Source organism: Nilaparvata lugens, chromosome 7, assembly GCF_014356525.2.
Source record: "Nilaparvata lugens isolate BPH chromosome 7, ASM1435652v1, whole genome shotgun sequence".
Lineage (NCBI taxonomy): Eukaryota > Metazoa > Arthropoda > Insecta > Hemiptera > Delphacidae > Nilaparvata > Nilaparvata lugens.
The window spans coordinates 52,711,999-52,739,396 of record NC_052510.1 but is presented as its reverse complement, the minus strand read 5'-3'; the positions used below and the strand labels follow the sequence as shown (position 1 = coordinate 52,739,396).

Genomic DNA, 27,398 nt, shown 5'->3' with positions numbered 1-27,398 from the left:
CCCACTAATATTTATCATAGTAAAAAAGTTTGTGCATTTAGGTTAAATAAGTTCTCATAAAATTCTCCATAATCAACTCCGCTGACAACATAAAAATCAATTCAAATTGTTAAATTTGTACATAATAATAATTATGATTGATTATTAACGATCAGGTAATCACAAGAGCGAGTCTTAGATTGATATCCCCTTATTGAAATTTTTGAGCGTTAAATTATTAAAAACATAACTTTTTCAAAAAAATATCCTTGACTATAATATAAGTCAAGGATATTTGTAGTTTTTTTACTTAATGTAAAAAAACTACACGAATCTTAAATGTTCAAATGCTTTGGAAAGTATGGTCAATGTGTGCGTGATGAATTACGTTTATCGATTTGTAGAATAGTGTTGTAAAAATTAATAAGTGTAGTATTCTCACCAGACTAATTTTGTACTTATGTATTTGTACTCACAATGTAGATCAATACTTGAAGTGGAAGCATTCACTGTGTAAGAGCCACTCGCAATTATCAATATTATGTTTAAAGACGTTACATATTTTACGTAAGATGTTCAAGTATCCGTCAATGTAAAACAGTTGTTACATATTATTTGTAGTATATTTTCACTGACAAGTAATATAATCTACATTCGAGTTTGAACTGGTTAAAATATGAATCTTTATCAATAGACTGTTACTCCTCAACTGAATTATATATAAATAATTTTCTCCATTGATATATATAATATTCATAGATCGACCAACAGAAGATACAAATGTTATTAAATGACGAGTCAAACGTATAAAGTCTGAAACCACGACGATAAAAAATCGGAATTAATTATTTCGGATTTTAAACAATTTGATAACAAAAATTGAACAGAGCTCAATACAGTAACTACCGTATACATTTGGATTGGTTAAAACCGCAGGTGTATGATTTGAATGCTTACTGTACAAATATTTTTCACAGTAAAATATTAACAACGATTTCTGCCCACTACAACTTGGCCAAGAGTTCGAATAGTTTTTGAAAGATCATCACAAACTTTGTCACACACTACAAACATCGTGAGATGTCGCAATGAGTTATAATAAGATCACCCATTTGACATCATGATATTTATGGCACGACATTGCCTTGGCATAAAATTGGAAATATTTGAAAATCACCATTAAGTGTACACAGCCTAACTACACAATAATTATTATATACGTTTTGATAAAATGCGAAAAAATATTTTCCTCAATCTTTTGTTTCGGAGAGAGAATTGAGTGAGATCACATGCCTGGTTGTGGATTTACTTGGATTGTCCGCTTTGTAAGTTTCGTCCACAGTCCACTGATAGAGTGAGAGAGCAGCTGATTGTGTCTACGTCGCTGGAGTGTCCTTACGTGTTGAGAAAGATACAATTGAACGTATTCCTTTCATTGAAGACTGAAAAAAGATCAACTCAGTATTAATAGAGTCCCAATTATGGTGTATCTAATAAATTGGGTTCAATATATTTTTCAATGTAAAATAACCTATTTCTGCAATAAAGATTTTTATTTTGAAACAAACTTTGAGCAATACTATCACAAAGTGAATTTGTGACGGTTGGAGAAATACCGAGACCAACACTCGGTGTGAATGGCCAGATGGCTTGAAGGGTGAATCAAGTCTATCTGACAATACATTACGGCTTTTTCATAAAAAAATCAATATTTATTATTTCTATTTTATTCCATTCTATTTCTTATTTTTTAATCCAATTCTATTTTTTGATTAATGATTAGGAAGTTACTACTTGAAGAATCTCTAAACAATAGTGATCTGAGTTGTTAATTATTGTGAACAGGAAATTGGCTTAAGAAAAACTATGTTCAAATCATCCTCATGATTTCCATGAATGAAAATGGAAATGCATTTTTGAACAGTGAACAAACATTTTTAAAAAGTCTTCCTGCAGCGTGATTTTAGATTATTTGTAAATTTTAAACGTATCACACACCTATACTAGCAGTATTTTTATACTTAGAACATGAATAAGATGGTGGATATGATGAAAAACAAACAATCATATTCAACATCTTGATGAAAATACATGATTATCAAAGGACACACAAATTATTTTACGGAGCTACTAATTAAGAAAAACAAGACTTTCGCGTTTCATAACAGAAGCACACCAATAAACACAGCTAATGATAAAACATATAGAGTCACATAGAAATAAGAGTAAAAAATGTACAATATCATACAAATGATTTAGATAGAAAAATATTCATGAAACTGTTTTGTTCATTCATGAAATTCAGTTTTGCAGCTTTTGGTACATGCTATAATACAATCTCTCAACAATTGCTGCTCTGAAACAAAGAATTGGAGAAAACAGACATACAGATTTGAAAATACACCAATGGTTTGAGAACACTGAATGACTGAAGGTAACTAATAATAAATAGCTATTAAGGGAAGCAGTGGTTTGCACTGATGGTACGGGGAAGCTGCAATACAAAGCTGTTCACAATGTCTTGTTCAGATGAGCTTATAACAAATGCGAGATGGTATCCAGCGGTGTGATCATGTACATTAATTTCACCAGTTAACAAATATTTGAAGAAAGTATCATTTGTCTGTTTCTACTTTCCATATATTGTATTAATTATATTCAACTAATTCTGAGAAATAAATAACTGATTGAAGACAGACTTTGAAACTTTTGATGGGATTGACAAACTGTAATCGTTCAAGGATTGCTCACAGAACTATAATGTACTATAATGAACTATAGTCATATAATGTACAAATTACATATTATCACTGTAGCACTACTGTGAGATCATCATAATGTGTTTCTATTACATAGATGATTGATAAAAAAACAAACTAAAAACTTTTTGAATATCAGAACAAAGGAAAGTACAATTGTCCTTTATTAAACGTACTAGTATTAATGACTCGATATCAAGATTTATTCGAGTGGTAAATTCCCGTTGAACAATACCTCTACTATCAGAAAAAAGAGTGTGATAAGCCTTTGTAAAAAAAAATCATATTCACACAAAAGTTGACAAGAGTTAATCAATTAGTTTAAAATTGTAGCAAAAGCGGAACAACAATCTAAAAATAAATGCATTTCATATTTTCCAAATAAAAAGGGTTGAATTATGTTGATGACAGTCATAGTTGATATTTCACGTTCAGAATTATTAGGATATACATTTATAATAACATTTTTCTGATTCAAATTTTTTCTAATAACTTAATATATAAGTTCTGAGAGTTTTTTGAATGTTATCATCATATTATATTCGGTTTTTAATCAAATCAAATTCAAAATTTCTAGTTTATCTATTTCTGGACTGAAAAGTGGACTAAAATCAATTCAAGTGGATAGCATAACCTATAATTTTTATTCATTCATAACTCTACCTTCATTGTATTATCATTCATCCCATCATCATCACCTAGGCTTAAAATACTTCTAGAAAGTCGCCTTTGTAAAATAATAAATAATAAAAAATAAATAAATAAAAAAATCCAGCCTTGCACAGGATACCATCTCTCAATGTAACAAACTAATCCATACCTATCAAGCAAATTAATTCTGGAACCAAATAACACCGAGCTCATTCATACAGTAATTAACAGAGAATAGAAATGTATTTTTGTTTAGAAATGAGTATCGCTATTGAGAAGTAGACAGTTAGCGATTGAAAATGTTGAGAGCCGGTTGCACAAACTACAATCAAAGTTTGATCTCAGATCAGTCGCAGAGCATTGATTGTTAATCGGGGATCATGACTTGATCGCAGGTTGTGCAACTGACGGTGTTTTGCGATCATGCAATTAGGGCGACAATGAGACCGCCAGCTGATTTACCCGAGTCAACAATTCAAGGTCACTTCAAGGTCGCCGCTTACATGGTCGGCAGGCAAACCAGCCTCCGAGTTGAGAACTATCAACAGACAATCAACGAGTGATCGATTGCGGTTTTTGGTCTTCAATATTGATTATTGATCATTGATTATTGGTCCGGCAACAATGCTAGCAGGGCGACAAGACACAAACAATACTTGATCTAGATTTACATCACTGGAGACAATCAAATTAAGTCTTCCTTTCCAAATTGGCAGCAATTTTAATGTACAGATTGTTAAATGACGAGAACATAAACAGTAGATACGTAGACTGATGAACATTTATTAACAATGCTATTACAGTGATACAAATGAAGATATTAGACAGAGGTATGTAAAGGATTTGATAAATTGAAGAATAAATAGAGGACATTATGATATTTTTATCATTAGTTAACTATTCAATTTTGTTGGCGTAGTTTGAGTTTTATCCACTACCAAAGTAATAGTAGTAGTTAATATTGAATTGTAGTACCGGTATAGTTAATTGTGTAGAAGTTGATATAGCCTAGATATAATTATTTAAGATATACTTGAAAAATAACATGTTTTAATTAACATATTCATGTTGTTTCTTTACTGGAGTGTTTCGGATAGTTTATATACAGATGAGGAATTTATTCAGATGAATTTAGGATAAGAAAAGTAAATTCGTATGGCTTTTGTTGGGGGGGGGGGGAGTCCCTTGCGGGAAGGTCCCACCGCCTGAATAAATAATTTGAGCCGTCAATGGGCCTTACGACTGTCATACTTCAGCCGGGACCGACAGTTTAACGTGCTCATCCGATAACACTCTATCCACTAGACCACGGATCACTCCAATTTAGTATATGCTAGAAATTAATAGTTAATGGCGATTCTTTATTGGATGTTGAATAAAATCAAAGAATGTTGAGAAATTTGAGCTAAAGATGAGTTTAAGAGGTAAGAATAATAAGAATTGTTGTTAACTCTGAGTTACATATTTCTTATTTTGTAGATGGAGGAGTTTCGAAAATGCGATTCTGTGTCTAAATTAGTAATAAAAGTATTTGTTGAAAATTTGTATGATACACTAACAAAATATCAAGTTATGATATACTTGATTTTTTCAATATCCGTGAATTTCCTTCTACATGTTACATTTGTTATCAATAGCCAGTTTAATTGGGGTCGAATATAATTGTTTGGCCAACTGACTCCAGTAATTCCCAAACTTCAAGGTTAGAGAAAAATTGACACTAATCATTTAAAACTGTATGAATAATACTCAAGCAAGAACAAAACACCTCACAGAGATTACTGAAACATCAATCACTCTTGACAATTTTGACCATTGAAAATATCAACTTATTTAATAATACATAATGCAAGTTGAGTGTAATGGATTTTATTTGAAAACACGTTTAAGGATGTGGGTTTCAAATTCAGTGAGAATAGAATGACTTACTAATATTGTGAATGGAATTTCGCAGTGTCAAATACTTCATTTATTGCCAACAAACAATATAACTAGCTATCAATATTGGTGATTAACTATCGACTGTTATTTGCCAACAGCAGTGAAGAGGAGGAAGTGTGATACAAATTTCTCAGTTACTGGAACAACACACTTTTTCTAACACACATTGTGCTGGTTGCACAAAAGCTGGTTGAATTTTAATCGTGATTAACTCCACGAGAACTAATCAGAGGAGCCTTATTTTCGATAAAGCCTTCTCTGATTGGTTCTAGTGAAATTAATCACTAGATTAAATTAGTTTCACGAGAACCAATCAGAGAAGCCTTCTTTTCGATTAGCCTTTTCAGATTAGTTCTAGTGAAATTAATCACGATTAAAATTTAACCGGCTCTTGTGCGACCGGGCTGTTGTCTTTAACTGAGTGTTGAACTATCAATATTGTGAGCAACAACAGTGGACCAGAGGGGAGGGGGGAATACACCTTTAATGATACAGTGACTAAGACCATTGAGGATGTGCTTCACGATTTCGGTAACAATGTTTCCACAAAGATCTCTTTACTTACGATTGATGAGTGAGCTATAGGTGGCACTATTCAAGCCATATAGTAATAGAAAGTTTGGAATGAATTTTCGACTTCAATTTGAGAATATTTTTTGAGGATGTGAAACAAGCACTTTGAAATGTATACTCTGCATTCAAATATTGATGAAAAGATCTTCATCTCTTGAGGTCTCGTTGAAAATTGGTCTTCAGTGAAGAAAAATCTAGTTTCTCAAATACGTCAACTTAAGAAATACACGGATCGATGAGGATATAGTAAAACCACGAAGAGTGAATAGGCAGTGCTAGATTGAATTGCAATGATACAAGGATAGTGAGTTTCAGGTTTTATATTGATGGAGAATATTCTAGAGATTCTATTGAATGAGTCTGATTGGTTTTACTTATATTATGATTTGAGTTAGGAAAGGAAGTGAGTTATTGAATAATCTATATTTTATATAACTCCCATTGGATGTGGTAAGTGAAATTCAACACACATTTCAATAAAAGCATTAACAATTTTGATAAAACCGTGTCAGTGGATGAGTATTCTAGTGTATGCGTATTTCAAATAATGCTACCAATTTGGAGTTGGAAACTAGCGAACAACCTAGAAATCGGGTACATTTGGAATGACTAGGGATGTAACACACAAATATCTACACCAGATATGTTTACTACACATTCGCAGATGATTAAGAATGTTTACCATGTTCAATTGAGAGTAGATTTTATTTTTTTACTATAATGTTATCAACTGTCTTATGGCCAACTCTGTATAAGGCTTGAAAAAGCCATGTTGGATCCTGCAACGTCACAAAGTAATGTCAAATAGGTTAGAAGTTGTGAAATAAAGCTGTACAATGAAAAATGGATTCTACAGAATTGAAGGAATTGCATTGTGAAAAATAGGGAAAGGAAGCCGAGTTAAGAGCAGAACGTTGAAAAGAATATTTTGGAAAAGTTGAAAAATGGTAATTGAGTCCAATAATGGAATAAGATGTGGTAATAATTGGATAATAATCAAGCAGGGTGTAAGATAGCAAACACATTCAAGAATAAGATAATTTTGATGGAGATAAGTTAAATGGGAAATGGTTAATAAAAATGGAACGTGTATTTACAAGTTTAAACAATAATTGGCAATGTGACTATTAGCATTACTTTTTCATTGAAGGACTATATCTCTCCAATGTTTCAAGAAATATTGGAGAAATATACTGAGAAACTTATTATTATTCACGACTTGTAAAAGACTATTTATTTTGTATTAATATGAATAATAAACCCTTCAATACGCTAAGAAATATTAAATTTATTTAATATGTAAATTAAATACCCTTTAACTGTAGTAAGTGGACCAATGTACTCTTGAACAAGTACTGTATTGTAGATGTAATACTCAATGTTCTGATTTTTGAAATAAATAGGTCAATTTCTATGCAGTCTGTATAAAATTACCAGAGCTCACTTGTTTGATGAAATTGAAAAAATAACCTACCAATTTGAATTTCATCGAATTTGAAAATTGTTCACAAACAAGGAGGATGAAATATTCTACCGATAATTACAAATTTCAAATTTTATTCAAGTTCATAATATGAGAAAATATGGGGAAACTCAAAGCGGCTACTGGTATTGAACTGTATTTTTAAAATAACATAGTCCGAAAATGTTTCAATAATCGACAAAGAAGAATTCTAAAAATGGATTGAAGTGTATGGTGTCAAGTTATTTACCTTTTTCTTTGATCCATTGAGGAAGTCTTTATACATTTCAGATCGCAAGTATCTCGAGTAACTGTCGCTCTTCATTAGATGATAGACGTGCGCCTGAAAAAGAATAAATTTTATTTATTAAATTTATGTCCATGGCTTTTACTGGCAAAGAGATCTTTTCGGATGCTCTGCCTCATTAATTTCACTTCCTATATACATTTAAATTTTAATTCATGGAATGAAGTTCATACAATAGCTGAAAATAATATGCTTTTAATTAAGAAGTGGTTAGATAAGAATACCTCAAGTTTAAATATTGAAAGAAACTAATTACATAACTTTCTCTGCAAATAGAGTGTGGCATCCTAACGAGAATCAAGATTTGAGACTCCATTCTCAGTGCAATTTAAACTTGGGTAATTGTGATTGTCCCACCATTAAAAAAGTCAATAATACTAAGTACTTGGGAATCATAATTGATGAAAACCTTAAATGGGATGTTCATATTAAATACATATGTAGAAAAATGAGATATTTATCTTTTAAATTTTACCAAGTTAACAGAATTCTTAATAAGAACCACCTGAAAATGATGTATCATGCTCTAGTCAAGTCAATTCTGCAGTATGGCATAGTTGTTTGGGAAGGTTGTGTCACATTGCTGAATTATTTGTAGCACAAAAACTGATAATTAAAACTATATTAAGCAAACCCAGGCTCTATCCAACGGATATGGGTTTTAGTGATTTTGAGGTCATGACTATACGTCAATTATACATAAAAACCGTAATTGAGTACTTAATAAAATATAGATCCGATTTTCCTCTCACAATAAACTCTACACTTAATTATCTAAGGGCCACTGCTAACAAATATGTAACCTATAACACTAATATTGAATGTATAAGGAGGCAGTTAATTTACACATGTACTAAAATAATAAACCTCATTCCAAATCACTTTCTCATGGACAATAAGATCAGCGGAAAAATTAAACTGGATATAAAAAACTGGACATACAGTAATTTCTTCTTCCATTTAGATATATGGCTCGAGATTTCTGCTCCAGCATTGTTTTTTCTTTAGTTTTTTTCATTTTTCAGTGGACTCGCTTACCTTTATTTTGAGTACCTATTCCTCTGTTTCCTTCCTTCCCCCCATTTCTCCCTTCCCTTTTTTCCTCATTACTTCTCTTCTCTTCTTTGGCTGCCTATTACATGGGAAACCAGGTATCTTCCTCACTATTTTTCTCTTCTCCAACACACCCAACCACAAAGCCCATGGTTTTTTATATTTGTAACATTTTATTGTGTTTAATTTGTTTCGTATTTCTTTGTAATTTTGTTTTGTCTTGTTTTGTGTGATTTAATAAATTTAAATTGAATTGGGCAGATATTTTATGACTAGAAATTTCTACGTCCATTTTCACCTCCTGAATAAAACTATATTATATAAAAACTGCATTATTATAAAAGGTTAAAGATCTAAGAAAAAATAAGATAAATAGATATACATTATAATTATAATTAATATCTAATTATAGTGATAATATAATAATTACTAAATAACAGATATTAGTTCAGCAAACATTCTACTGTAATATTGGTATGTTCACAAAATTCATTTGTAAGAGGAAAAACAGGCGAACCCTTCAATATTCCTCTCCCAGATTTAGATTAATTTCAGTTCGAAATAGGGTTAGGCTTAATTGACTCTCACTTTTCACTCCACATAACACTTTTCTGTCCAAAAATATATGTGTGATAACAATTCAAGAATTAAAAATTTAGAACGAATGAATAAACGTTTGACTAAAAACGGAATACCAAAACTAACAAACCATATTATGGGTGATAGGTGGGTCTTAAGCTATCAGTGGTAAAGGAACAGAGTGTCAGCCGAACCCAAAGCCTGACAGCTCCTAGTGGTAATTGTGATAATTCTATAGTGACAGTTATAGTGATAATATTGTATAGTGACAGTTATAGTGATAATAATTGTATAGTAACAGTATCGTAAGAATTATCTAGTTAAGTGTAGTGATAATAATTTATTATTGTGAAACATCTCGAAGAATTTGGAAATATAGAGTGTGCCATATCTAGGCATTTGAGACTCTTGAGCTATTATATTTGTTGTGTATCTTCCATACGCTAAATAAATAAATTATTGTCGTGACAGTTGTATCAAGATACAAGATACAGGACGGTGATACGGATACGGAACGGTGATAAAGATACGTGATACGTGAACTATGATACAGAGTCCTGGTATAAGATACAGACAGTGATAGTTTTGCATACTGTGTTAATGAACTGTAAATATTAGAGACTGTGTTAAGTGATAATTCTTTATATCAGGCATTCTAAGGACTTATTAGTTGATATAATCATTTCCTGTAGTAGAGTTTATTATCTGTTGTTTTAGTTAACAGATAAATGGTTATTGTACACAGTTAAGAGAACAATAAAGTGCAATTATATCTTAATGAGTGTTGTCAGCTCATTCTGAAGTTCTAGAACCTACAAGAACTAGTTTTGTAGAGTGAAAATCTGAAAATTAAGCCATTATAACGTGGACCTCACTATGACAGACTACTGGATCAGATTGTTGAATGAATGTTAGACATATTACGGCTTGAATTGTTTGTCAGCTTTACGGCTTTGTTTGTCAGTTTGTACGGCTTTGTCAGTTCATTCTATAGTTCTAGAACCTCAAGAACTAGTTTTGTAGAGTGAAAATCCGTAACAATATTATAAAATACAATAAATTGTTTAGCACTACAATGCACGAAGAATCTGATGAAACTTGTTGGGGAAAATCTGATACAATAGAATGTAATGTGTGTTTTGAAAAAAAATACTGACGGCAGCAGTGTCGAAACTCCACCGATCGGGATGCGTCATGTTGCGCTTGGTGAGCTCATGCGAGTGCGAGTCCACGTTGACAGGGCAGCTGGCGTCGGCTGCCAGGTATTCCGCCCAGATCTCGGCCACGCGCTCCTGCACCTCCCGTTGTGGCAGAGCCTTCAGCTCTTGCACCGACTCCCAGAACCTAAACACAAGTATCACAAATTAGCTAATGCTTTCCAATGGATCTGCCCAATTGGGTAACATTATCATCAAGATTTCAGTTGCTCAAGACCTAGGCAACTTCAGTGCGTCCAGTTTTCAGTAAGTCAAGTTCCTGTTCCTTTAAAAAATCGTACGGCTTTTTGTTGGTGGGCAGGTCCACCATTCTAGATACTTACTAGACGAGTATATACTATGGATGAGACACTCATCTGGAAATGCCGCCTCGTCTCTGCCCTAAAGGTGCGTACAGACTTTCGCTCTGCTCCGCAACCGAACGTCACTCGAGCAGATCGATTGATGATCGACCGGGGAGCAAGAGTGGAACGCGAGAAGAGCTAACATCTCCCATAACGTTCATGATCGGTGCGACTGCAGAGCGGGGGCGGAGCGACTGCGGAGCGATGGAGGAACTAGAGCGGAGCGTGCGCGGAGCGGGTTGGAGGCACGTATATCTGTACGCAGCTTTACATTGGTTCTCATGGCAGTGTTCACACAATGGCAGATTACCTCGGCTGACAAAATAAGCTATTTGAAGCACAGACCAACTGAATGTTTCTGTCGTTTACTCTCAAGTTGAATCAATATCTGTTGAAACACTGCTTATTTGTCACGAACGTTCTGTGCTCCAATTTTGACCTAGATGAGATTTTTGCAAGAGACTACTTCAAAGTTATGATGATAAAACCTCATTTAACTACAACTTACAACTCATTTTAAAATCCTGCAAACTACAAAAAGTCATGTCATAATTTTTGTTTGTGAATACTTCCTTATCACTCAGAATTTTGCTGTTTTGTGCCAAAAGTTATTTGTAACAAAAGTGAATTATTTGTTAACATTTTGTATTTGTTCTGCAATTCAATTCAATTCTGTATTTGTCATTGTTAGCAAACAAAACTCGTGTTTACGAGTTTGTGTTTTTTGAATAGTTCCAAATTTTCTTAAATAACTCAATATTACTCGTTACAAGTGGTAATTGAGTGGAATATTTCGAATTAATTTATCAATCTAAGCCATCTAAATTCAAAATTAATAGTTCTAATGTTCATTTTGGACTAAGATTTTATATAAAACTTGTACAAGTGAAATTCTAACCTTATCTTGGACTTTGTCACCTATAAATTTGGAAGAAAAATAGCACAAGAACTGCCTTATTATCTTATCGACCAATGTTATTACATTAGTGTCATTTGCATTGTAAATAAATAAAAAAATCTAAATTGCCATATTGTTAGGTCTATATACAACACACATACAATTAATACACAACACATAGTTGAAAAACGATGGTTCTTTGTCAATAATTTTACTTGGATTAAGAAAAATTAGTTTAATTCAACACAATCAATTTGATTTAAAATTAAAGTGTTGAATCAACCCTTTTAGTCTTACATCAAATTGATTTAATCACTACGGTACTATAATTGTGATGAGTTGAAGGCATGACGGCACTTAACACATGAAAAAAAAATGAAATGAAATGAAAAAAATTCTTTATTAGGCGGAGTTAGGACTTTTAAGTCCTCTCTACCACTCAACCTCAGAATCATACATTTAAAGATGTATAAGTAGCTTACTTTAGATTTTCGCCGCTAAACTCCTTGTCAAGAAACTTGACAAAGTGTTCTCGTCCCACGGGATCAGCCAGCAGCTCTTGCAAACTGAACGCCCAGCGTTTCACTCGTCTCGCCGAAATCTCTTTCCTGAAACATGTTCAACACAAGTTTGTCATTATCAATATCAATTGAAGTAATAGGGAGTTTAGTTCACCATTCAAACCATTAATCTGGAAATGGGAATGAGCCAAGTATTGATTTGACCATCACATCTTTGAGATTATAGAATAAAGAATAAAATCTTTAATTTTTCTAATTTTCGATTCTTAATGTATTACAAATTTTCATATTCAATTACATTATACAGAATGGTTCAGAGGAAACGCATGTTTTTTGAACCGATAGTACTCGGCGACGGAAGGGGCTATTGCCCTTGAGCGAACGTTGGCAGACGCCCATACTATGCAGTTTCAGTCGCTATGGAATTTGAAATTGTACAATATCGTGTGATCGCTGTCGAGCAGTTTTTTTAGAAACAATGAATCTGTAGTCACAGTGCAAAGTCTTTTCCGTAAAAATATTTTAGAGTTACGTTTGATATTTTAGAGTAGGACTTTGAGGTGCTGTGCCTGATCGAAATACTGTACTCCAATTGGTTGAAGTGTTTGAAAGTAGTACTGTTTCTGTGATGAAAAATAAACCACCTGGTCTTCTCTGTTCAGTTCGTACTCCGGAAAATATGGATCGAGTCAGAAAATTGACAAAAAAGAGGTTGCACTGAGACTACAGATTCATTGTTTCTAAAAAACTGTTCAACTGCGAACACACGATGTTGTACGTTCCAACGCTCCATAGCGACTGAAACGGTATAGAATGGGCCGTCTGTTCAAGGTCAATAACCCCTCCCGTCGCCGAGTACTAGCGGTTCGAAAAACATGCGTTTCCTCTGCACCACTCTGTATCTTAATTATTACAATTCATCACATATCACATTTTTTAAATCTAATATAAATCTAAAATATTTTAAAGTATAGAAAAAAATGAAAACTTTTCTAAATTATGAATATATTTCAAATTATCGTATTCAATTTTCTTATAAAATAATTTAAATATCATTTTCATTATCATTATAATTCATCAAATATAATTATATTTTTCGACATTTTATAATATTATAGATTATAATTATGACGAGTGAGTCAAAATACTTTCAATTGGAAAAGGGGCAGCCGAGCAACATTTAAACTTACGCCGTTCTCTCCTGTTCCCATAAATCAGGATTGTCAGTCACCCATGGATTCGATATCTCAGGTGGTGTGAAGAATGGATCATATTCTACATACTGCTCAAAGTATGCTAAATACCTGGAAATGAGAATCGATGGAATGGTTATTTAAACAAGTGAAAAAAGTAATTGTATGTGAAGCGAAATACACAGATCACAGGTAAAGTAACAATGATAGCATCATAAATGTATTGATATAATGATAGAATCATGTGGTTCACTTTCACATTTCATCAAATATCTGGGGATAAAGAGGTAACTTTGAATTCACAATTTAGCCTGTAAAAATGTATGCGTCCCATGGGAACAATTTTGACAGATTCTGTACCAGAAACTTGTTCCAGTAACTAATTCCTGCCACACAGTCGAAGCCTGGTAAATTGTAACAGTTCCAATTTGAAGAGCTCTCATTGGTCGATTGAATTGTAGTCTGCTTGCTTATCTGCGCAGGCAAAACAACCTATCTTCTGCTTTCTCCACATCATTTTAGAACCAAGATGTTGACTTACGACCAACATTATGATTAAATGGCACTGATAATAATAGAATGTTTCCATTTACAACATAGCCAATTTAAAACCTAGAAAGTATTCTTCGATCTCTTATAGCCAACATATCTGTTATAGAATATTTGCGTACACCAGCACCAGCTACTTGAACTTGATTTGAATTTGTACTATTTCTTTAAATCATAAAATTAATTAATTGGAATAATTAATAGTCTATTATAATACACTACAGCGGCCTTTGTTAATTTACGCAGTTACTCTACAACACTTTTTGGTGGAAATTAATTTCAAAAGTGCGCGCCAAAAACTTGTACCGAAGATCTGAAGTGGTGTTCCATGGTAACATGATCGGCACCAGTCACGTGATGGAACAATTTTTGATTGGAACTAAAACAATTTACTGTTCCCAGAACGTACACATTGCTATTCGGCTTCAGATTTCGTTAATTTAACTCAATTTTAATTTTACTAATTCAAACTATTTCAACTGATTTCAGATTGTTTATATGTGTAGGAGAATATTCAATATTCGTAAGGGGAAATATTGTAATGAATGCTGTTAGCAAATTTAATGATGAGAATCAAAATTATTAATTGAAAGGAAGTATTTGATTGATTGTTTCCATGATTCCGTTAAATAGCTGATCTTCGATTAATATACGGGTTTCAAACACTCCATAAATTTTCTAAACACCCCATAGATTTTCTATCTTCAATCTGAGAGAGGAAACTCAACAATCAACATAACTGTAGTTTTGGACGACTGGGTATGATTTCTCCCGTACTGCATTGTCAGGATGAATAAATGAAAAAAAAAATGAATTCCACCGATTCGTAAAGCCAGAAGCTACACGAGTAAAAACATTCTCAAGTGACTTGAACGGATTACTTGAACAAAAGTTACCTCGGTCTCCTCAAACAGATTACACTTGAGTAAATTACAATAAGGTAATAGAATTTATTACACCCGACTTTATTAGGAAATAAATCACAAATTACACTCAATCTAAACATTTCCTGTATCGCCTGTGTAATTATTTAGCAGTTAGACTTTATCAACGGTTCATTTCAGCATAATTCCACAATTTTTGTTTCTGTTATTAATTTACTAAACCAAAATTGCTGTTTGTTATAGCTTTCTCAGCATTTCAAATACATAGAACTCGTGACTGGAGCGCCAGGCTTCTCTTATTCCATTCACGCCAAAAATATTGTTTGAATTAATATTATTGTTTTGTATTTTTCATGTTTTTTGGCAATAAACATTCATTTATTTATTTATTTAAAAGAGCAAATTAAGTACTGAATGTTTGGAGTGCACTTACGATTCAGCAACTTTGGACACTTTGAAGTTTCGCCGATCCAGTCGTTGCTTCAAGCCGTTTATGTCCTTTTTGAGCGCCTCAATGGTGGCGACCGTGTCCTGATTGGAGGCGGCACTGCCCCCCGTCACATGTCCCCCTCCACTGCTGCCCTCGCCGCCGCCCCCGCCTCCGCCCCTCAGCGGCTTGTTCATGCGACACGCCTTCTTGATGTCCAGCTCGGTTGTGTTCACACAGCCCGGCTACAATCACACAATTCAATAAAAGATTGAATATAGTTTGGAAAATTAGCAATCAAAACAATCAGCACTCAATCTTGTGTCTAATTGTTTATGATGGGGCAACAATCATAAATATTTATTAGATATGAGATATGATTGATATGAGATATAAGATATTCATTCATCTCAAGAGTAAGACTACTTAAATGAAAAAGAGCAAGAAATGAAATTGCAATTTTACGAAAGGAAGAGACATCTTTTTTCTAGAAATATCTTCGAGGTTGAGTTGTAGAGAGGACTTGAAAGACCTAACTCCGCCTAATAAATATTTTTTTTTTTTAATTTCATCTTCAGTCAAACAGCAAGATCTCTAATGATTTTTAATACATATCTGATAATTATCTGAAAGTGAATTTTTTCATAGTATAAGTTGTTTATTGATATGGCAATAAATTTTATTCGACTTCCAACTTATACCATAGAGAAAATATAGCATAAGAAAATATACCATGGTATAGAGCGTTCATGTTCCAAATTTCAATTCGATTACTGCCGAATATTGTCTATTATTACTGTTTTTGTCGGGTGAAAGTGTAAGAACGGTACGGTATGAGAGACTACCAACGTCACATAGCTTTACGAAAAATAACTACCAGGACTATCGGCTTGAGTTAACATTGAAAATTGAAACATAAACACTCTATAGCATGGGATATCTTCTTATGCTATATTTTCTCGATGCTTATACATACTATTAGCATGGGATATATTTTTATGCTATATTTTCTCTATGCTTAAATACATACTAATAGATTTGCTAGCACTAACCATGGGTCGATGCACATCCCAGAAGGCGCGCTCCTGACTGTCAAGCACTTTGCGCTCGAGCTTATCGCGTTTCTTGTCGACCTTGCTCTGCGCCTCGGCTTGCATGAAGATGAACTCCCACTTGCGCGAGAACATCTTCTGCAGCCGCGCCAGACTCTCGGCCTCGTAGTCGGCCAACTCAAGCCTAGTTTTGTTCTGCATTGTGCGTTTGCACAGGTAGACGGCTGTCAACGAAAACAAATTAAATTGAATTGAGAAAAATCTTTATTCATAATCATGTACATGTATATTAGGAACAGTTTCAATATAATACAGAGTGACACAGAATAACGGAAACTTTTAAAAACGCCATAAAACATTTGTGGGAAGGGCAAAAATTATTTTCTTCAAACTAATGTAAAGTTCAAGACTTGCCATTTGAGAATTATTAATAAAATTTATCACTTTTCTACAATTACTTATTTAAGATGGCTTCCTCCTGCACGAATACACTCTTGAAATCTGTATTGAGATTCCTGAACGATTGCTGCAACATTTCAGCTGGGATATTTAATTTCAATTTGAATTGTCTGTTATGATCCAAACACAGTAATTGGTCAAGTTGTGAAAACGTTTGATTTGAGATAGCTCCACAAACTGAAAATTGCAGGTGGACAGATCATGGGACCAGGAAACGCAACCTATTCGTGAGATTACACGGTTACTAAAGAATACTCACTCGCACAGTTGCCATTGAATGCCGTGCAAAGTGGATTTTGCTCACAATTTCATCAATAATTTTGAATTAATTAGAAATTGAAACAGAACTCAAAATGAAATCCGCAATATCCCAGATGAGATGGTGCAGCGATCAATGAGGAATCGTCAACACAGATTTCAAGAGTGTAATTAATAATTCTCTAATGGCAAGTCTTGAACTTTACATTAGTTTGAATAAAATCATTTTTCTACAACTGCGCGTAAAAAAAGAATTTACATGCTCGATTCTCCTCGTAAAACAGCTTATTTCTGAGGAGAATCTACTTTTTCGCTCGCTAACCATCCGCGCATGCGCAGTAGATTTTTTTAACGCTCGGTAATCATTTGCGCATGCGCAGAAGAGTTTCTTTTTACGCTCGCTAATCAGCTGATGTTAAGCAGCTCGCGAAAAGGTCAGATCTCAAGCTAAAAAGTCGGTACCTAATTGTAACTCCGCCGATATAAGTAATTTAACAGGTTTGGGCAGTTGTAGAAGAAATTTTGTACCTATGTAATTCGCGTGTAATGCTTCTTTATCGCTCTTGCAAAATTATCACGCTCCGCTTCGCGTCGCGTGATAACTGTTTTGCGCGAGCGATAAAGTCGCGCATTACTCTCTTAATACATAAATAGCTATTTTGCCCTTCCCACTAATGTTTTATGGCGTTTTTAAAAGTTCCCGTTATTCTGTGTCACCCTGTATAAACAAACATAGCATAAAAGTAATAGAAAACAGTCCTAAACCTCCTATAGATATAGTAAAAAGTAATAAACAACAGTCATAAACCTGCAGTATGATCTGTAAACTCTTGTAGGAAGAATGTATTGGGGAAGCAGTCGTAATTGCATTTTCAACGAATCAGAGAAAAAATGAAATAAGCCCAAATGTCTTTATTGTTTATGAAATGTTAGAACTGGTAAAAAGTACACGATTCCTAGGGTTGTGTGGCAGAGAGGACCAGGAGTCCTAACTCCGCCCTAATAAAGGCGAATAATCAATCAATTCCTGGGTTTAGAAATTGACTTTAATTCATCCTGAAATAGTCATGCTTGTCAGGTAGTGAAAAAATCCCCCCTGGGCTGTGTGCTCTAAGACAGATGTCGAATAAATGCAGTCTTCCAACTATGAAGACGCTTTACTACTCATTGATGCATTCCTATCTGGTCTATGCATTTAAGGAGCCACGACCAATAGCAATCTTGATAGAATTCTCATACAACAGAAAAAAGCATCAAGAATCAACAACGCAACTTAGAGATAGGAGCTAAAAGCGATAATAAAACATAGCATGGAAGGAGCCGGAAGATAAAGTTGAATGTAGCAAAAATGTGAAGTTGTAAAATCAAGACAAAAAGCCTGCATAGTGAGCTTGTACAGGTAGACTGCTGTCAACACAAACAAATCAGCTTATCAACTTTTAGAAAAGACTGTAAAATGTTAATTTTTATTTAAATAAAGTGGATTTTTGACAACATCTCAAGTCTCTTCAATTATTGGAGAATAGAGCTGGAAGTTAGAAGGAAGCAAAGCATGGAAGGTACAGGAAGCTAGGATGAAATCATACTCTATTTTTTCTATTTTATTAATTTGTTACTTCGTGAATGACTTTGAATAGCTTGAACAAAACGTTGAATTTAAAAACACTTTTGAGGTAGAGTAAGAACCTACTTATAGCAGTGACGATGGTGTTTTAAAATTCAATGTTTATTTAATTGTGAATACGATGGATAAGAATGGATAACCATTACAGCTTGAAAAAAGGTATCTATATGCTTCTAAGGCGCTTTCACACACATGAGAGATCGGCCTCAAGCAATGCTGAAGAAGACGAAAATATTCTTCAAGACGAAAATTACTTGTATTGTATCATTAAAAATGTAAAGTGTAGGCTATGTTTTTCCAATAAATATGAATTTTCATAAAATTTGTTCCACACATAGTGAGAAATCAACCTTGAGATTTGAGTGACTTTCAGCCGGACTGAAGGCTGATCCATCACGTGTGGAGGCAAAACGCAAGGGTTGAGAACCTTGCTTCAAAAGGTTCTTTTTGTCATATAAATATAAAGATAAATTTCGTAATATATAATATTATATTCAAGTATAAAATATTTAATATGAAATGATAATAATAATCAATAATATAAAATATAATACAGATTTGCAAACTCATAAACATTTTTTTAGACTGATAGTATTTATGTGGTTTATGAAAAAGATTCATGCGATTAGCAAAAGCTCACCATAATCAGTATTTTCTGGTTCCCAGCTATTGGATGGCCAAAAGTAGGGTGTCTGAAAAACATCAAAATTTTATTTAAAAACTTTAATAAAAGTTAACACAAACTTTAATTCACAAAAAATCATCACAGAAGAATGATAGCAGATAATAAATGCAGTTGACAATGAGCGACGATAAGCAACTTATGTGATTAGAGCTCGAAACAATATAGAATCAGGGACAAGAATAATATAGTTATCATTACTTATCCTTCATCTATGATAGAATCAAGCACGAATTCCTATTAAAAATATATTATACCAGCAGGTAACCCGTCTTCAGCAAGAGTCTGATTAAAAACTTGACAAACTGGAAACTTGATCTACTAGAAGAATTTGAACTTGATCTTGAAGAATTTAAAATAGGCCTATAACCATCTTCTATAATATAATTAAGGAAAGAAATGGCTTATACAGGTACGGGATAGGAAATTCATCATCATAAACGCATCGTCACGTCTGAACTACTGGACTTATTTACTTAAAATTTTGCATTTAGATACTCAATTTACCGAGGATGGTTATAGGCCTATTTTAAATTCCTCGGTATCTATCTATAAATCTATAGATAGAGTATCTATATGCAAAATTTCAAGTTAATCAGTCCAGTAGTTCAGACGTTAAGATGCGTCTATGATGATGATGATGATTTCCTATCCCGTACGTGTATAAGCCATTTCTTTCCTTAATTATATTATAGAAGAAGATTATAGATAAAAATCATAGTTTAAAGCAGATGAGAGTAGAAATGTTTTGCTTTGATATTGTAGTTGTAATGATTTCTGTACAGAGAGCATAACTCTTAAGATGATAATATCCACGTCGATTACAAAATAATAAAGTAGCATATTATATTCAATTCATCAATGCATGAATCAGTTTTATAGCCTATGTAAGAAAGATCTAAAACTATTTTTGACTCGATTTTCAACAAATGAATATTTAGGTACTGCATATCAAATTATTAAATTTAATGAAATATATTATTGAAAAGGATGTTTCTGAATACCGTTACTGCAAGTTGGATGTCATTGATTCAATTATAGATGTTAGATAAAATTTTGCAAAATGATTTGATTCGTAACGGAATTTGGTTTTCAACTTTTCTAAATTATAAATTCCTAGTTTATAAATATTTTGGACTCGAAATTGGACAAAAATCATGAAGTGTAAACATAACCTATTTTTGGACAGATTCTATCTAAATTTGGGAAAGAGACAGTTTTGGGCTTTAAGCCTTTTCCCAATCATTCATAGTTGAGAATTATATTGTATCTATCAATGTATAAATAAATAAATTTTCTCACCTGGAATCTGTAGAAGGTATTGTCATTTTTTACAGTGAGCATATGGTCATCTATGGGGAAGAAGTAGCCATGAGCTGCCATAAGATGACCTAAGTGAAGAGCTTCAGCTGAAAAACAAATACATAGATTGATATTAGATCAATAATAATAGTAACTTGGCTTCACATTTTTTTTAATGAATATCTGAAGTACAATCTTCATCATGCTTTGAATGACTGAGGCTAGAATCCATTTTTGCACTTTACTACTTCCAACTATTCAAGTTCACTGAGTTCAACCAGCGTCCTGCACAGTCCAACCATAGAGAAACAATAGCGTAAGTAGATATCCCATGGTATAGAGCGTTAATGTCGCAACTTTTACTGTTAACTCAAGCCTATTACTGTCGATTATTGTCGATTTTTACTGTTTTGTTGGGGTGAGAGTGTATGAACGGCACAATATGAGACTACCAGCGTCACACTGCTTCACGGGAAAGAACTACGTGGACTATCGGCTTGAGATAACAGTAAAAGTTGCGACATTAACGCCCTATACCATGGTATATCTATGCTATTGTTTATCTATGGTTCAACCCAACCACAAGGGAATAGCATTCTGGGTGTCATCGACCCCAGCCGATTTCATAGAACTGACAGCGCATGGAGGATCGGTGGGTGAAGTGATACTCTAAGCTTGACTGCTATCATGTTGTTTAAAAACTAAATATTTATCAATATTGTCTAGTCAAACATTTCTTTTTTAAAACTCCTGAGTAAAATATCTTCCACGACGTTTCAATGAATTACATAAATTTATCCCTCTTTCCGTAGTCTAAAGGTGCGTACAGACTTTCGCTCTGCTCCGCAATCGAACGTCACTCGAGCAGAGCGATTGATGATCGACCGGGGAGCAAGAGTGGAACGCGAGAAGAGCTAACATCTCCCGAAACGTTCATGATCGGTGCGACTACAGAGCGGGGGCGGAGCGACTGCGGAGCGATGGAGGAACGAGGGCGGAGCGTGCGCGGAGCGGGTTGGAGGCGCGTATATCTGTACGCAGCTTTAAGTAGCATTGATTTTCATTAGTTTCAGTAGATCAGAAGTTCTCCTCGCTCTTTGCCTATAATTAAGTTTAGAAAAATACTGCCAATAAAAAATCAACTTCCAACGAATAAGAGATGTATATTCATAAACACTTACATTGATCCTCAATATCCAAGTTCTTTGTCATCCATAAAATGAGATCTGAACCTGAAATGACAAAAATATATTAATTATGATCCTAAAAATGCATACTAAAAATGATATCAAAACTGCGTTTACAAAACGCTAGTAGATACATTGAATAACTGAAGCTAGAATCCATTTTTGCAATTTACTACTTCGAACTACTCAATTTTATATGCGTGTAGTGGTGTGAGCCTGAGTAGTGGTACAATTAAACTAAAATAGGCAATAAAACAGAGTGGCCGAAGTCTTTCAAACAAAGGTAGTAAATTTTTGATATATTTAACCTAGAAAAGCATGAAATGTACTCCTCTTGTTAGAAAACTATACTAGTTTTCTTGCTAAACAATAACGTCAATGAGGCTCCACTGCATACTAGTCGACTAGTTTCGTTCAAACAAGGTATTTAGTTTCTATAGGTTTAGGCAAACTAGGTTTTTTATTAATTTATACATATTTAAAAAAATCAATTTAGTAATAAATTGAAGAACATAATTGATCAAACTAGATAGTAGAAAATCCCACTACTTTTACTAGTTAATATTGAATTCTATGAATCAAATTGATAATTATTAAGAAAATATATTAATCTTACCTGTGAAAACCGAAGGAATTTTGGACATGAAACTTTTCACAGTTCGCACAGGAACTCCAGTCGATTCATCCTGCATTTTCTCAACAATATGTTCCATCTGAGAACAATACAAAACAATATTGTATAGTATTTTCCAATCATTTATGCGATTTAGCATATTAAAATTAATATACATATATTAGTTAAACATTATATATTAATCAAATACATAATTAAAGAACAATAAAGAAACAACATTTTATTCAATTTATTTATTCAATCATTCAGAATCATACAACTTACAGAAAAGTACCATAGGCTCACTTACGCCCAAAACGGTTCCAATTCTAATTTTTACAACAGTCTAAATGTAGCTGGAGGGTGTCACATCAAAATTTACAATTACAATATTGATGATCATTGCAATGCAATGTGGATATGCTTTGATAATCCGGCAATCAATATTAAAATGGAGAAATTAAAAGTCAGAAAGTGAATCTAATTGAATACTGTACAATAGAATAGCTACCATATTTTTTTTGATTCAGTTTCTGAAACCTTTATAGGTTTCACTAACAATAATATCCTAAGATTGTCAGTTTGAAAGATAGCCACAATACTGCGGTCGAACGCTATATAATCTCACCGCATGCGACATCCAGCATCTCGCAAAATGTATAAATCGTTCGAAATGCTGAGCATTTGTTTCTTCCGTTTAAAAGGTGGCCACAATTACGCGGACAGCAACAAATACACCCTAATTAAGCTTTCAAATCAAGTTTGAGAGTCAGTTTTAATAAAATAACGAGAAACCAGTTTCGATTGCTACCCATTACCACTATTGTTAAAAAAAGCAGTCGTTAGGTCATGTCAGAGGCCCTGAAATTGATCAGTTGCGACCTGAAAACTCTGACACCAGACCTAAGCCAGCCAGGTCACTCGAATATTATTATTATTACCACTATTGTGGCTATTGTGGTATCCAGGATGTTTTAAAAGATGACCTGTCTCAAATACAATCTGGCTGAAATGCAATTAGGTTTAAGAGCAAGGTCTTTAAATGCAATATTTAACTAAATTTGAATTTAGTTGAGGGTTGGATCCCAAGTTACTGCCGTCTTGATCTATTAGTGATATTTCCATTTGCCATACGACATCTCTGGCTGCTCCTATTGGTAAAACAGAAGTTGGCTGAAGAATCTCTGTTGGCAAAATTTTCCCAAAAGAAGTTCATATCTTCTCCATGGAAGCGCTAGCGTTCGTGCTCATGTCAAAAAAATTTCAAACAAATAATTAAGTCGAAGAAAAATTATTTTTTAATTCAAAATTAGGCGCTCAGCCTAATCTGATCTTCACACAATTATCTTTCACACTGAAGCGCTAGCGTTCGAACTTCTAATCCCATTGAATTGGTGTTGAGGGAGCAACTACCAACAGGAGCAGAGCTGTCGAATGGCAAATGGAAAACTCTGAACCACCTTAGAGCAGAATGTGCCTGCACGAAAGAAGATAGCACAATTTGGAGGCTGATTGAGGACCCGTACTGCGACTGTGGCGATATCTAGTCAGATGATCACCTCCTAAAATGCTGTCTTGCACCAGCATGCACTCGACAAGACCTCTTTGTATTTAATGACGAAGCGGCTAAAACCGTGGAATTTTAGTTTAATTTAGGCATTAAACTAACACCTGACACGCACGAACGAAGTGATATTTCAGTTTTATTTGTAATTTCATGTTGATACTATTATAAGATCTTCAATATTGTCATGTTCTTTTTGATGATAAATAAATGTATTATTATCATTATTATTCACACTTTTGCGGATTATACAAATAAGAGGGGAATTTACATGCAACCTCCAACTCTTCACTATTGTCATAGCCACCTCTAATACAAGGCCCCGGCCTACGATATTGCAACGTCGCAGTGTAGGCCTAGAATCTAATACATGATTGGTGAAAAAGATCAGCTGGTATTTTTTAAAATCTTTTTCACCAATCATGTTTTAGATTCTAGGCCTACACTGCGACGTTGCAATATCGTAGGCCGGGGTCTTGTATTAGAGGTGGCTATGCTATTGTTCTACATTTAAATTGTACCAGGTAACTTGCAGTGTTTGGCGTTCTATGAGTGCCGTATCTAGTGGAACTGATTTTTGAATTGTTTCTACTAGCCTAGATTGTCTGAAACGTTCATCATTTTACAACATTCTACTGTTGTTTTTGGTATCAGCCCACCCACAGTTATAATAATTGACAATATTTTTACCTAATTATTATTATTGATTTCGCCAATGATTCCACAAGTTTGTGTAACGAATAAAGAAAAAGGTATAAGGAATAATTCGAGTGAGAGTGCAACTGTAAGAGAGTTTACTAGAGATTGATAAAAGAGTCATAAACAAAACCAGCTTCAACGTGGAAAACTTACTTACTTAGTAAGTAACTAAGTGTGATTACTTACTTAGTGAGTACTTAGAATTTTACTTAGTGGATAACTAACCCAATAACTCTTTTACTACGTTCTGTAAGTTACAGAAAGTTGAAATCTATTTCACTTGCAATAAAATGATGGGAACATCCCATGGTTCCAATCATAACCATCTATAATGTATCAATAGATTGGCCATGTTCTAAGCGATTTTTTAAGCATGAATTCAAGTTGTATGAAGCATAGCTCACCTTTTTATAGACAAGATGATTAGGCGTATCGTCGGAATTGGGGGTGTGCGGCTGATTCTGTTGCTGTTGTGTGATATTATGGCCGCCATTGTTGGACGACGAGTCCTGCTTGCGCCGGGCGGCAGCCTTTTCTGAGCTCATTGTGACCATACTCACTCCTCCTCCACCACCTCCCTCCACCACTCCCCCGCTCTAAGCTCCCCCTAAGCTCCTCTAAGCAACGCCACCCCTCTCACCAGTAGCTCCATCCTGTCAATTAAACAGATTAATTAAACAAAAACACTCAAACTCAATCAAACACAAACAGATCTTTCAAATTATCCATGCATAATATTATTGATTTAATCACCCCAAGGTGAACTAATAAGCGTGTTAAAATATGTAGGCCTAAGCAATTGTTTAAAACCATAAAATTCACTGATCAACACAAATGGCAAATGAACAAAATATTAGGGACAAAACTTAGTTGAAGGTAACTTGTCACTGGTGCGGCTGGAAGGAGTCGTTGAACGATTATCGATGGACGATCATCAATCGGCAATGATCCTTGCATTAATATTGTCACTGATGTGATAATTATACATTCGATCAGTTGAAATTTGACTGTTGCCAAATGAAGTACTGAATGATGAGTTCAAAGAAATGACTCCTGATTTATTTTTTAATGAAAATTTAGAACATAAAATTTTTTTTAAATGCCAAGTGTACTAAGAGTTCTCTGGACTTTATAAACTTCAGTTTAAGTTTGTGTCTAGTCCAATCAATGAGGACCTTGTAAAGAAGTCTTTAAAATTCATTACAGAGAAGAAAATTTTAGTTTAAATATAATTATTTTACAGGAGATGAGAAGTTATTTCTTACGTTGAGGTAGGATAGATAAGGAAATCGTACAACGGCTAGGATTATGACTGGTTTAGCAGTAGACCCGTACGTGCCCGTACGATTGCAGTCTGCGACACTGGCGTAGCCGCGACGCGACCATGATTATCGTCCAACATGACTTAAGTTGTCAAGTACTGTTTCTGAATTTCACCCAAATCTTGATCATGAACTACTAAATTGATTAAATGCCTGTGTTCAACTTATTCAAGTTTGATAATCATAATATTAGTAGATGTAAATATTATTGTCATCAATCATTATCATTGGAGTTTTTTCATCAGTTTCAATGAATAGTAAAAGCATTGATTACGAGAATTAAAAGCTATGAAAATAAAGTATATTTTCTAGGGTCAATAAATTCAAATAAAGCTTGAAATTAAAAATATTCCAAGGTATTGATAAGTGCAAAATGAATACATGATTCTAGGCAGAGTTGTTATCAACCACCCTAATTCAAGTAGGATACAGAATCAATAAGCTACTTACCAAATAGGTTGTACACTAGGGAAACATTTTGACAAGAAGAAAAAGAAATAATATTTAATGAATAATGTCCAGAAATTGTTAGTAAATCATAAAATGTAACACCCAAATTCGGTCTATCTTTCTTCATTTTTAGCGTTGCCTCTATAATCTCAAATGATTGAACACTGCTGTCTGCTTGAATCCATAAAGTATCCAAGAGCTGTATCTAAGCAAAGTTTACCTGGATGCAACACTTTTTGAAAATTCTGAGCTGCTCGATTAGAGAGCCGACGTTCATCAGCTATACGAAGAGTGAACTTTTCAGCGTTACAGTGTGTGTGTGAGCTTCACTTAGTATAATTTATTAAGCGCCGCAGAATACAGCATTGAGACCTATAATAGTAAGGTCCACGTTATAATGGCAGAATTTGAAGTTTTGAAGAACATTGGTGTTGCTATCCTTGTCTATTATCCGACAAAACTGTTAGCGCTATCCTTTCCGAGCTCCACAACGTTACGAAATCCGTTTCTAGCAATGTAGAAATATAATTGAATAAGGTAGACAATCGGCAACGCTGCTCTCCTATTTCCATTCACTGCCATTATAACATGGACCTCACTATAGAATAGAATAGAATGACTGCCTTTATATTATACCTGGTAGGGCGAAGTTAGGGCGCAGTCGGCCCTCTCTTACACTTAACCCTCATATAGATCGATAGGTGATGTTGAATAAATCTAGTACAATCATGTTCCACATTATTATCGATTTCAATGGATAAGCTGAACAAACATGGGGAAAAAGTTGAATTTTTATCATTTTTTCAAGGATACAATAGACTCTAAAATACCGTAGTGCAATTTTATGTA

General features: G+C 33.9%; 1 protein-coding gene across 1 annotated transcript; it reads right to left on the bottom strand.

The window, feature by feature from the left end:
• Positions 1–566: 566 nt before the first annotated feature.
• LOC111059484 (regulator of G-protein signaling 7) lies at positions 567–26,714 on the bottom strand. Its single transcript, XM_039433122.1, has 13 exons — positions 26,550–26,714; positions 25,182–25,430; positions 22,518–22,614; positions 21,896–21,946; positions 20,715–20,821; positions 19,371–19,422; positions 16,390–16,613; positions 15,344–15,582; positions 13,475–13,588; positions 12,246–12,371; positions 10,462–10,648; positions 7,616–7,708; positions 567–1,421 (listed from the first exon to the last, which is right to left on the bottom strand). Exons 2-13 carry the CDS (start codon positions 25,329–25,331, stop codon positions 1,356–1,358), a joined length of 1,506 nt encoding a protein of 501 aa, XP_039289056.1. The 5' UTR covers positions 25,332–25,430; positions 26,550–26,714; the 3' UTR covers positions 567–1,355.
• Positions 26,715–27,398: the final 684 nt, after the last annotated feature.

Excerpts from the sequence above, each read along its gene's own strand:
- LOC111059484 (XM_039433122.1), bottom strand. The coding sequence starts at position 25,331 with ATGGTCACAATGAGCTCAGAAAAGGCTGCCGCCCGGCGCAAGCAGGAC. Across the intron at positions 19,423-20,714 it reads ATACCTTCTACAGATTCCAG|ACACCCTACTTTTGGCCATC; the intron begins GTGAGAAAATTT and ends GATGTTTTTCAG. Across the intron at positions 7,709-10,461 it reads GGAGTTTCGACACTGCTGCC|GCGCACGTCTATCATCTAAT; the intron begins GTCAGTATTTTT and ends ATTCTTTTTCAG.